This window comes from Rhododendron vialii, chromosome 5a (assembly GCF_030253575.1).
Source record: "Rhododendron vialii isolate Sample 1 chromosome 5a, ASM3025357v1".
In the NCBI taxonomy this organism is placed as follows: Eukaryota; Viridiplantae; Streptophyta; class Magnoliopsida; order Ericales; family Ericaceae; genus Rhododendron; species Rhododendron vialii.
In genome coordinates, this window is record NC_080561.1 from 6,718,333 (window position 1) to 6,731,356 (window position 13,024).

The 13,024-nt window shown below is 38.1% G+C and overlaps 2 protein-coding genes across 2 annotated transcripts; one reads left to right on the forward strand and one right to left on the reverse strand.

Annotated features, from left to right (window-relative positions):
* Positions 1 to 2,362: 2,362 nt before the first annotated feature.
* LOC131327503 (uncharacterized) lies at positions 2,363 to 4,509 on the forward strand. The gene is made up of 3 exons (XM_058360665.1): positions 2,363 to 2,615; positions 2,737 to 4,023; positions 4,352 to 4,509. Exons 1-3 carry the CDS (start codon positions 2,363 to 2,365, stop codon positions 4,507 to 4,509), a joined length of 1,698 nt encoding a protein of 565 aa, XP_058216648.1.
* A 2,501-nt stretch (positions 4,510 to 7,010) lies between these two features.
* On the reverse strand, positions 7,011 to 9,272 carry LOC131327041 (aquaporin PIP2-7). Its single transcript, XM_058360015.1, has 4 exons — positions 8,778 to 9,272; positions 7,683 to 7,978; positions 7,437 to 7,577; positions 7,011 to 7,228 (listed from the first exon to the last, which is right to left on the reverse strand). The coding sequence occupies exons 1-4, from the start codon at positions 9,073 to 9,075 to the stop codon at positions 7,103 to 7,105; spliced, it is 861 nt and encodes a 286-aa protein (XP_058215998.1). The 5' UTR covers positions 9,076 to 9,272; the 3' UTR covers positions 7,011 to 7,102.
* Between the last annotated feature and the right edge of the window lie 3,752 nt (positions 9,273 to 13,024).

Genomic DNA, 13,024 nt, shown 5'->3' on the forward strand with positions numbered 1-13,024 from the left:
GGTGATTTATCATTCACGGATACGTCTGTATCCTGGCAAATCGTTTGCTTCGATATTCAATTTGCCAGAGGGCGCAGGATTCAATGGAGAGGATTCAAAGATGGTGCAGTTCGACACGAAAAGAATATCAGGAACGAAGATCGAGTATGCTTTGGATTTGTATCAAGTCTAGAGTCAACTCTGAAGTTAATGTATATTTTGAATCAGTAAATTTATCTTGTGACTGTAATAGCTAAACTTTATTTTGAAAAATTATATTTATTTAGCAAATTTTCTTAAGATTTTATTTTATATTGCTTCCGAAAAATCGGGGCATTACACTACATGCTTATACTTTGGGAATTGATAATGCCAAAACACTTTTTATTCCTGCCAAAATTCATTCATTGCATGACTTAATTGCCCTCCACTACATCACTTATTTCACAAAAATTCCCTTTAAAATCCCATAAGTGCAATGCATTTTCTGTTCCACATTTCAAGCAAAAATGCAAGGATTTATGAGCTAATTTTAGAAGAGAAGCAAACAAAAATTAAACAGCAAGCAAAAATGCAATTCACGAGCAAAATTAGAGGTGATTTGAGAAGAGACGTAAATAAAAATAATCCTCTGGATTTGAAGGGGCATTTCATAAAGTAAGTGGTGTAGTGAAGGACAATTAAGTCATACAAAAAATGGGTTTGACAGCTGTTACTTTTTTGAAAAAATGAAGTCGCCAGGTGTGTTAAGTCACCCTTGAAGGCATTTCTGAAGGGAAATATCTTCAGTAAAATGATTAGCTTACTGTTAAAACTTTAAAGATACTCGACATGTTGAGATTGTCACCTTGCAACGTGTATAAAAATGGGTTTGACAGCTGTGCCTTTTTTGAAAAAATGAAGTCGCCAGGTGTGTTAAGTCACCCTCGAAGGCATTTCCGAAGGGAAATATCTTCAGAAAAATGATTAGCTTACTGTTAAAACTTTGAAGATACTCGACAGGTGAGACGTATCTGAAAAAGATGCTACGCTCAATCATACATTCATATCAAAGTATTAACAGTATCGTCATGTTAAAGATAATGGAGTCGGGACTTTGAAGATGTTCGATAGGAGAGGCCTATCTGAAAAGATATTACTCTTGTCTCAACCATACTTTGATCATATCAACGTACTCCATTGCAAGGCTAATGATAACAATGTCTGGACTTTGAAGATACTCGATAGGTGCGTGAGGCCTATCCAATAGAAACTGCACTCAACCATACTTCCATATCAATGTCCTAAGTCCTAACATTGTTATCAACGTGAAAGGTAATAATGCCGAGACTTTCACATCAGAAGTACTAACATTATTGGAAGCCCCTCTGTTCGATCAATTGGAAGTTGCACTCAACCGTAATTTCACATCAAAAGTACCAACATTATTTACACATTTCAAATAATGAATTAAGTTCGTATAGGCATTTTGGATGCTGCTATCGAAATAGCTTTTCTGGCTATATTTTCTGCTATATTTTCTATGTGTGAACAAGACATTTTGTTCAAAACCGTTCACTGACTTTTTGTTCAAATTTAATTAGTTTTTTTTATTTTGAAATCAACTTATCAATGTGAGAGAACAAGGGGATATTTGTGTGTAGGGTTATATTATAGGGCCCTGAGAGAGTGACCGATGAGAATCCCCTTCCTTTAATTTACTGACTCCCCAAAACTCAAAGACAAAAAACCAAAGGAATCAAATTAAAGGGAAATTTGTGTCGAAAAGAAAGGAAAAAGGCCTCTGGAATTTGATGGAAATATATTATTATAATATACAAGCCTTGCATATTAGTAGTAGGGGTGCAAACGATCCGAGCCGCTTGCGAGCCGCTCGAAGCTCGGCTCGATAACGGCTCGGCTCAGTTCGGTTCGAGACACAAACGAACGAGAACGAGCTCGAGCTAAAATGTTAGGCTCGTTTCATAAACGAGCCGAGCTCGAGCTCGTCGAAACTCGGCTCGAATTGGCTCGCGAGCCCAACTATATTATATATATATATATATATATATATATTTGTTTCATAAACAAGCCGAGCAAGCCGAGCTCGAGCTCTGTAAATATAAATATATATATATATATATATATATATATATAGACACACACACACACAAATTATCAAGTGAGGGATCCCTCACTTTGTTAAAATGCGGGACTTTCATTTCCCGATCAAATTTTGAAAATCCGAACCGTTCAATGTGTGCAGAACGTGATTTTAAGGGTCCCCGCGAGAAATCAGCGAAAAAAATGACCGGGAAGGGCTTCATCCAAAACTGAGGTGTTTAGGTACGTAAAAGACCGAGTTTTTAATAGGCTTCAAAGTTGGAAGGATACTTTTCTCAATATGGCAAGAAAAAAAGTGTTAATCAAGTCGGTACTGTTAGCTATGCCTAATTATGTGATGCAGTGTTTTCTTTTGCCTAAGCGGGTGTGCAAGGATATTTGTAGTGCAATTCGAAAATTCTGGTGGGGTTCAAAAGAAGGGGAGAACAAGATTAACTGGGTTAGTTGGAGCAAGCTTTGTGATAACAAATCCGATGGTGGGCTTGGCTTTCGTGATCTTTATGCATTCAATTTGGCCTTTCTTGCGAAACAAGGTTGGCGTCTCTTACAAGGCCCGCATTCTTTATTTTTACAACTTTTTAAGGGCAAGTATTTTTTTAATAAGTCTTTTTGGGAAGCTTGTTGCCCGAACTCTGCTTCTTGGGCATGGCGTAGCATTTTGGCAGGAAGAGCCATTCTCAAAAAGGGCTGGAGATGGAATGTGGGGGATGGTTCTTCCATTGATATTTGGAGCGATCCTTGGCTTCCGAGGTCTCTCTCTTTTCAAGTGCTTAGTCCTCCCCCAGCAACCACCTCCACCCTTAGTCACATTCACCGTGTCTCGGATCTTATCGATAGCACTTCCCATAGCTGGAATGTTTCATTGCTTAAGGAGCTTTTTTTGGAATCTGATGTGGAGTCAATTCTCTCGATTCCAATCAGTTCACAGGGCTGCGGAGATAAGGGTTTATGGCACTCTACCAGCAATGGGTCCTTTTCAGTTAAGTCGGCTTATCGTTTGGCAAAACAAAGCAACTTTCCACGGCAGTCTCGAGAACGCGGTGAGTCGAGTTCGGGTATTCCTTCTGACTCTTTCTGGAAATCTTTGTGGTCTTTACCAATCCCTAATAAAGTCAAGATGTTTTTTGTGGAGATGTTCCCATAATGCTATTGCTGTATGTGCTAATTTGAATCGTAAAGGTATTGATGTTTCTCTCTACTGCCCAAGGTGTAAGACCAATTATGAAACTCTAGAGCACTTACTTTTCCAATGCAAGCTATCGCGAGCGGTGTGGCTTGGTTCCCCGTTTTGCCCTGTGGTTTCTTCTATGTGGAATTCCTTTCAGTTTATTGATTGGTGGTATTCGTTCCCCCATAATTCTTACGCGTCTGATACATCGGTGAATATGGGTGCGTTTTTTGTTTCTATTTGCTGGTTTATTTGGAAGGCAAGAAATCAAGTGTATTTTGATGGCCTTGGCTGGAATGGTACTGTGATTCTGGAAAAGGCTTCTGCTCTTTGTTCCGAATTTAAGGCTGTCATGGTTGATGATCATTCTCTCCAAAGCCCTGCTGTTTCTAAGAGCGTTCCTATGTGGCGTCCACCTCTTGTTGATGTGATAAAACTTAATGTTGATGGGGCTGTTCAAAGGGCAAATGGCTCAGTTGGGGTCGGCATTGTGGCTCGAGATCATTGGGGGCAGATTGTGGGCATGATGGCCATCCCTTTTATTGGGCTTTTCTCCCCTAGAGCTGTTGAGGCCATGGCCTTTCGGGAAGCTTTGGTCTTTGCAGCCAATAGAGGCCTTTCGAAGATTGTTCTGGAGGGTGATTCTCTCCAAGTTGTTCAAGCACTTACTCAAGCGGGAAAATCTTTTGCGGATTGTAGCTCTATTCTCTTGGATTGCTTAGTTCTTCTGTCTCTATTTTCCTCTTGTACTTTCGTGCATGTTAATCGTTCTTGTAATAGTTCTTCTGCCTCTATTTTCCTCTTGTACTTTCGTGCATGTTAATCGTTCTTGTAATAGGGTAGCCCATTCGTTAGCTAAGCATTCCCTATTAGGGGTTAGACTAGAAAATTGGGGGGGTCCTGTCCCCTATTGGCTAGCTAATCTTGCTTTGGATGATGTCCGGTCCTTTGACCGGTTTCTTCGTTAATAAATTCTTCTCTCTTTCCATTGGAAAAAAAATATATATATATAATTATTTGAAAATTTATCAGCTAAACACACCTTAAAAATCCATTAAGAGTAATATGAAGCGTGTTGTATGATTGTATCTTCCTCCCAAGTGACTCCTCATTTGCCTCCTCGTCTTCTCCTCCCACGGTTACACCGCCGCTGCTACCTCTGCGCCACCAAATATCTCCTCATCGAGAAAATTTTCAGTGCCAAGCAGTTACCACGTGGTGCCCACTCGGTGCATCCGGGCCGTCTATTTCGATTTTAGACGGCTCGGATTTGGAGAGAGAAAAAAGAGAGGGAAAGAGGAGAGAAAGTGTTTCAATTTGAGCTATCCAATATACTTTTGGACGGTTCGGATGTGCCTACTCGGGCACCACGTCAGCCAGGTGACGTGGTACCCACCAGACACTGAAAAATTTCTCTCACCTCACCGGAACCATTTTCACCTCTCATGGCGGCCGACACCATCCTTTTCTTGCATCACCCACACGACGACCAACAAAACATACAATAGCCGTAACATTCCAAAACTGAAAAAGAATCAAAAATCAAAGAAATTGGCCCCATTGCAAATCGGACAATCACCCCATCCTAATCTCAAATGCTCGGAAAAACCAAGCTTGTCGAGTTGGTTGTCTCATTTCTCTCCCTAGTAGTGACCTGAGTTCGAGTCCCATGGAAAACATGTTTGGGGTTCAGAGCTATGGATAGCCATTGAACCCTTGTTGACTAACGTACTAATACCCCTAACCCAGAGACGAAACTAGACTTGGGCACCACCACTCGGGCCGAACCCACCACAGCAAATCACAAAACCAAAAGACTTAAACAAAGCTATGTGCATCGATCTCTAACAGAACCGTGAAACCGGTGAAAAGGACTTCCGCGACGAGCTAGCCACATGATCAGCACCACAAAACCTGCATCAAACATACCAAAAACGAACCCCAAAAGACTTGCATGCACAAGCCGGAACCGAGGAAGCCGATCGAACTAGACAGGAAGGGGGAGAACGAAGAGGGAAAATTAGACTTGATCGGAGAGGGAAAATGAAAGTGATAAGAACAAAGAGAGTCCCGATCGAACGGGGAGTGAAAAGCCGAAAAAGGGGGAGGGACGACAACCGGCCGGTATGGGGAAGGGGGGACTGAAGGAGGGAACCGATCTGCTGGGATTAAGAGAAAGAGGGGGAGCCCTTCTCAGTTGGTCGACAGGTGAACGAAGTTTGCGTATTTTTTGTTCGGTCTTGCTATTGTCAGTTCACTGAGCTGACGATAAGTATACTAAAAGACAAAGAAATCACGTATTTCTGTGTACTTTTTATACCTGTAATACACATTCACACACTCACTATTGTCAGGCCATTGGGCTGATTTTAGAATTTTCTTTTTTTGTTTGGATAGATTATTCATTATTTTGAATTTTTGTTGAATTCAAGTTTTATTTTTTAGGTTAATCATTTGTCTCGACGAGAGGAATCTAAAAAGTTAAAAACGAAAAAATACTAAACTGGTATTTTTGTCTACACTGTCGTCTTACATGTACTTTTTTCAACTTCGTTCCGCATTTTCACAATTTTTCAATTCTTCTCGTCGAGATGAACTATTAATCTAAAAAACTATGACAAAAAATTAGGAAAAAAATAAGATTTTGTCAAAAAATATAGCGTGAACTCACTTTAAATATTTGTTCAGACACGGTCCTTAATGAAATAAATTGACCAAAATCTAGACACAACTATTTTCCAAGTTGTCCGATGATTCCAGTACACGTAATTCCAACAAGATGCATGGGGGACCTTAGAGCATTCACAGTGGAATAATCAAAAGTTGCCACATCATTTTTTAATTATCTATTTAAGAGATTGCTAAAGTTAGCAATGTGGAGGTCCACAATAGTACAATTAAAATTGAATAACCAAAACTTTCACATCACTTTTTTAACTTATAAAAATCTAGAAATTGTGACATAGAAAATAATTTTCAAACTAATAAAAATAGGTTATTAGAAAAAGAGAAAATAGTTTTTTGAAAATTTTGATTAAAAAAAAGTTTTCTGGAAAAAGTTTAAAAAAAAACAGTTTTTGAAAAAAAATTTAATAAAAAAATTGTTTTGAAATAAAACTTTTCAAAAAAAAAAGGGAAAATAGTTTTAATAAAAAAACTGTTTTTAGAAGTATTTTTGTTATGAACATGTTGAAAATGGAAGAAATAAGGTTTTTGTGTAATGATGGTGTACTTGATTGAGAAAATGTGAAGACAATTAAATTTGATTATTAGCTAAAAGTTGGTAGTTTTGATTATTCAAGAGCCAAAATTTAATAAGTTTCTAAGACGTTTCTAAATTTGGTTATTCTAATGTGAGCTCTTTTTGAACAAATGTTGCTAATTTTATAAACCTTTTTGTTTTGATTATACCACTGTGGATGCTCTTAATCACATAATTCAAACTGCATGTTCTATGCTCTCACTCCCAATCCTTAGACTGTACTCGTGCTCTAAATTCTCGCTCGCAAATCTGGGTAGATTGGAATGTGTTTCAAATACTCTTTTACGCTCGTGCTCTCTCATCTGCTCACGCACGCAAATTATGTGACCAGTGCAGGACTCACAATATCGGATGACTACAAACACGTCTCAATCACTTTCAGAGAGAGACATATATTCAAATGTAGTCCAGAGAGAGAGAGAGAGAGAGAGAGAGAGAGAGAGATATTCAAATGTAGTCCGAGAGAGAGAGAGAGAGAGAGAGAGAGAGAGAGAGAGATATTCAAATGTAGTCCATTGCTCATTGACGTCAACAAACACCATTGAGTACTGTTTGACACAAATAGATTCACGACCAAATTAAGCTAACACCTAACACCAGTTGGTTGGGTTTCTGCGGAAAGATCCCAAAGCCTTAAAAGCCGCAGCTCTCAGAATATACTCGTGGTATGCCGCTGCTGCCAAAGACCCCACAAATGGCCCAACCCAGAAAATCCACTGCCCAAAACCAAAATCAACCCTCACGTCAATACAAAACATCATAAAATTGTGTATATATATACGGAGAGAAAAAAAAAGTTTATTGTGACTGGCATAGATTGCCTGTCTTTGACTGGAACTGAGAGAAAATTCGTCGAGGTATGCGTAAGCTGATCAAGACACTCTGACTGTGGAACCTAAAAACTAAAAGAGAGATTGAACTTACTTGGTCATCCCAGACTTTCTCATGGTTGTAGATAACGGCAGCACCAAAGCTCCTAGCCGGGTTAATTCCAGTCCCAGTAATAGGAATAGTGGCCAAATGAACCACAAACACAGCAAACCCAATAGGCAAAGGAGCCAAAACCTAATCCCACAACATATATCAAAAAATCCAAATCAACACATCAAAAATCGCACTAAAAATAGCTAGAAGTGGAAACAAAAAAAAAAAGGTTAGGGCTAAACTTACCGGCACGTGAGAGTCGCGTGCGCTCCTCTTGGGGTCGGTGGCTAAGAAAACAGTGTAGACGAGCATGAAAGTGCCGACAATCTCGGCACCAAGTGCAGTGGCTTTGTCATACCCAGGAGCAACAGAGTTGGCACCACCACCAAGAGCATTGTAGTCGTGCTTCATAAACGCTTTCACTAACCCAACTCCAGAAATTGCCCCCAAGCACTGTGCTACCATGTATGCCACGGTCCGGATCAGTGACACCTTCCTTGCAAGAAGCAGCCCGAGCGTCACCGCTGGATTTATATGGCCGCCTGCACAAAAGATATTTGGGTTGGATCGTCGATTTGGATATATTATATGCCAATATGGTATCTGAAACTGAAAGGATTCAGATCCTCTCCGGTTCCACTCTGTAGCCCCTCCTCGTATCCACTTAAAACATTGATTTTGTAGAAGTCATCAACTTATAAATCATTCATGTCGAAAAATATGTTAATTGGATATCAACCAACACTCCTTATTGTTGGAAAATATTCGATTCCACGCGCGCAATGTTAGCGTAACGATAAAAATAATCACACAATATTACGTATTTTCTCCAAACTCGGATACGTCCACAGGAGAGAGAACAATTTTTACTAATATTTTTGAATGAATACAATGAGATAAAAATAACATAACCCAAGCGCTCAAGCTCACTAGTATTTTTATCTCTCTCAAACTCACACAATCTCTCACACACTGACACACATGTACCTTGAAAGTATACCTTGGTGCCTTTCTCTAAATAGGTGTTTCCTCTGTATATTCTAAATACAGTGAGGATTTAAATACTACGTAATACTAAGGAAACTGAAGTCTAAACCGGAGGGAATCCCAATTCATTTATCCAATTACGAGAATCCAACCTTTTTTTAGGAAATACAATTATGGCACCTAAAAATGTTTCCACTATATTTACCTTTAACTTTTTCCAAAAATTACTTTACTCGAAAAAAATAAAGGGCAAGAAAAGAAATTTGATTTGTCTATAGTTAAATGAACAAACATTTTTGGACATGTTTAAAGGTGGATAAATAAATCGGGACGGAGTGTGTTTTATGGGGTTACCGGAGATGCCGGCGGTGCAGTAGACGAGGACGAAGATCATGCCACCGAAGGACCAGGCGATGCCGAGCAGTCCAACGCCGTCGCAAGGGTCAGTTTGCTTCTTGTGTCCAATGACGGTGGCGACGGTGACGTAAAGGAAGAGGAGTGTGGCGACGAACTCGACTATGAGAGCTCTGTAGAAAGACCATAACTTCAGCTCCGCCATGCCTATGAGCGGTGCTGATGGCGGGTCCACGTACTCCTTCCCATTGTGGTGGTCGAGGCGGTGGTGGTGGGTTTGTCCCTCTTCCTCCGACATTTTGGGTTCTCTCTCCCGCCCTAAAGAACTCTATCTCTCGGTTGTTGAAAGGCCTCTGTTCTCTTTGTTTTATGGACAAAGGAAAAGATTTTCGTGTGGTTTACTTATATAGACAATATTCTGTGTGGTAGATGAGAATAAATTCTTTCCACCTGAGGTGGAAAATTCGTTTTTTTCCACCAATTATTGTGAATCCCATCGAGCGTTCATTGAAATAATCTGAATCGTTTTGTATATCTTTGACAAAATTAGTTTCGTTGGACATAGATATGTATATCAAAAATTGAATTATGAATTTTTAAATAGACAGCCATAGACAGTTTAACATTAAAGAATCAGACCGTCCATTTTACAAATGAAAATCAAAATTTTGACATTTCTATCGATGTCCGATGAAACTGATTTTTTGCGTAAATATACTATTCAACGGATCCTACAAGATAAACGATTTAGATTACTATAATAAACACATGGTAGGACCCTCAAAGGACAGAGATGGAAAATGTGGATTTTTTCACATGAGGTGGAAGGAATTTAAATCTTGTGGTGATATGCATTTGGAGAGTGGAGAGACACGATCGAGAGAGTAGAAATCATAAATAATGTCAATGTCCATAAACAAATAAAAGTTAAAATACCCGTACACTATTAAAGTTGTACCCTATTGAAGGTGTGCTCTGCGTTATTTTAGAGAGTAAAAATAATTTATTATTAAAATTTGAGTCGATATCTTGAACAAGTTTATATATAAATGAAGTGGGCTAAAATTTTACATATGAAGTTTGATTTATTTATTTATTTTTACTTCACCAAGGCTACACAGTCCACCTCTATTCCTCTTTACAGAGTTTGGGAAATTATTAGTAATTGCTCGAACGCTCTTCTCTACGAGTGTGCCAATAAAATTATTACTTTTATAATTAAAAATGAAAGAATAGTGATATTTACGTCTATGTTCTTGTAACGGTCACTACGTTAAAAATTTGAATCTACCCACTACTATATTCTTTTTTCCGTCTTTAGATTGATTTACGAATTTGTTTGGGTGCACGTAAAAGCACATGAGGGGTCTCAACAAATAAAAATTGAGTGCAATGCATAGAAGCGTAGCAGGTACTCTATAATCTATTGCAGTATCAAATATCTTTTTTAGGTTTCGGGGGCACTGCCGAGCTCTCTCGCCGTGGGAGCTGCGCAACCTCACCGGACAGGTCGAAGTCCGAACAATCAGCGAAGTGCGAATCTAAACGTGGGAGAGAGAGGGGTAGGACCACTGACCACGTGAGGGATTGGGGACAGCACCTGCTGTCCTGGCCGAGCGGGGCCCGCTTTGGTCTCTCTGTGATGATCGGAAACGTTCACTTTGTAGAGTTCGTGGAGTAGAATAACTTTGCAAAAAAAATAAAAAACTGTTCGATCGGATATCATTAAGTGCCTAATCAAAACATTTTTATCATGAAAAAAACAAATCCAAAACACTAAATCAAATTTATTGAAACCCATTATTGACCAGTTATATGTGTTCCGATAGCGTGCGAGTTATGCTGTGCTCACAAAAATCTTTCCAATCAAACAGAGACAAAAAATGGATATTTCCCCTAGAAGGCTAGAAAATCTATTTTCTCTCCACGGAAACGGACAAAAGTGTACTAGGTAGGAATTCATTTACTTGATTGCCAAAGACCAAGAACCAAAACTCTATTTTCTCTACTTGATTGCTAAAGACCAAGAACCAAATATCTGTAGGAAAGACTACAATACACATTTTTTATTTGTGTGTGTATCATATGTGCCTCCTAAAATGTTACTATGAATTATAGAGAAAATGTTACGAATCGTATTGCAAAAAAGTTACGAATCGTATAAAGGTTACGAGATACACAAAAAATGTTATGAATCATAATAAAAATGTTACGAATCGTACTGCTGAAAAATTATGAATTCTGGAACAAAAGTTACGAAACACGCTAAAATGTTATGAATGAACCATAAAATAGGTGTATATGGTACATTCTTTTAAGCGGTGTGTATTGTAGACTTTTCCCTTTCCCAATATCTATCCTTTTTCTTTATCTTTGGATTCTAGAACCAACCCAAATGTAGAAGAGAAAAACTTCTTTACGGAGCTTTCTGTAAAGAAAGTTTACGGAATTTAATCTCGACCGTTCAAAAGTGTATTGAATGGTTTGATTGAAAACAATTTATTACTGTTAATAAATTATCTATTGGCGGTACTAGATTGTTTTTAATTTGGACCATCCAAAACACTTACAGACAGTTGAAATTGAACGCCCCGTTCCGGAACGATAAATAAGTACTTATTTTTTAAGAAGGCAATTTCAAGCTCAAAAATCATGTGCTTACCCAAATAATTTTTCTATCACTACGGATCTTGTTTGATAGATCTCATTGAAATCTTTAATATGGTGCAAAAAAAATTACAAAATTATTTTTCATTTACGTTATTTTTGAGTTTGAAAATGTGAAATAAGTACTTATTTTTTAAGAAGGTGTTCTGGAACGGGGCCAAGTATCATTCAATGTAGAATTTATGGGAATATTTTCGTACGAGATCGATCAACAAGACAATAATGGGGAATAGACTTGTGGGAAAAGAGGAGGACCCTTCACTGATTACTAGTAAAAACAAAAACCAAGTCCCAGGCCTTAATTTCGTCTCTCTATCAAAATAATTTGTGCAAAACATGAGAACTTTTTTTTTTAATTTTTTAAAATTGACCTCTCGTAACCAAATTAACAAAGACAAAAGAAAAAGAAGACTAGTAAAAACAAAGCATTTGTTTGGTTGTCAATTTTGAGATATATTTTCGAGATAAAAATACTTTATAAGTTTGGATATTTTTCTGTCTTTAGTTTATTTTCTTAACATTTTAACAAACTTTTTGACTTCGGCAGAAATCAGTGGATTCATGAGAAGTTCCTCACACCAAAAAATAGGAATAATTAATGATATGATCAACTAATGAATGCTGATGGAATTATTCCATCACTCAAATTCATGTTACCAAAGAACTTCGAATTGGGAATATTATTGAATCCTAGAATTGATTACTTGCATATCTTCTATCCATAGAGTCGTTGTGAGTCCATACGACTTTCGTTCTTCCATTTCTTTGTTCCAAAAGGTTCTTTAATTCTTCTATCTTTTTCTTGATTTCATTTTTTTGAATAGAATTACGCAATATGCATTCAAAATTTTAAAAATAAGTAGAAAATTTGATTAAAAAATTACTTGAAACAAAAAAACACGGTTGACAAAACAGTCATCCGTGTTTTATTGAATTGACTAGAGACCTTATTCTTTTGTTATTCAGACACCTACGGGAATCACACAGTGTGTGTACAAGACTTTTTTTTTTGTTGGGAAACAAAACCTTATGGACGAGCCTGAGGCTAAGCTCGAACCCAAGCCCTTAGCCAAGAGATGTAGGGACCGTAGGTTGGGCCACGGCCTAGATTTTCTAACATTGGACGAGCCTGGCCCGCTCTTTTTTGGTGGCTGCCCGATGGGCTTGGAGCGGGCCAGCCTGAGCACGATCATTTATAGGCTGAGCCGGGCCGGGATGGGACATATTTACACCTCTGTTTCGGGGCGTTTCTGGTAGTGAATAGGTTTTGAGAAAGATTTGTTGCAATCAAGTTGTTAGCTGTTTCTGATAAGTTGTTAGAAAATGTCAAGTTGTTTTCAGTAATAAATAATTTGTAGATGGGTATGTGAGTAAAAAAGTTTTTAATAAAGAAGTTGTTGTTGACGAGTTTTTAATTAGTGTAAATAAGCTAAAATGTCAAAACTTTATAATTAGTGTAAATAAAATGGTAAAATGGCCTACGTTTTTCCACCAAAAACTTAGTGAAAAGTGAAAACTCTATATGGAAAAGTAATAGAGAGAAGGATGGTTAATTGAACTGTACAGCCTGCTGTTTGGTC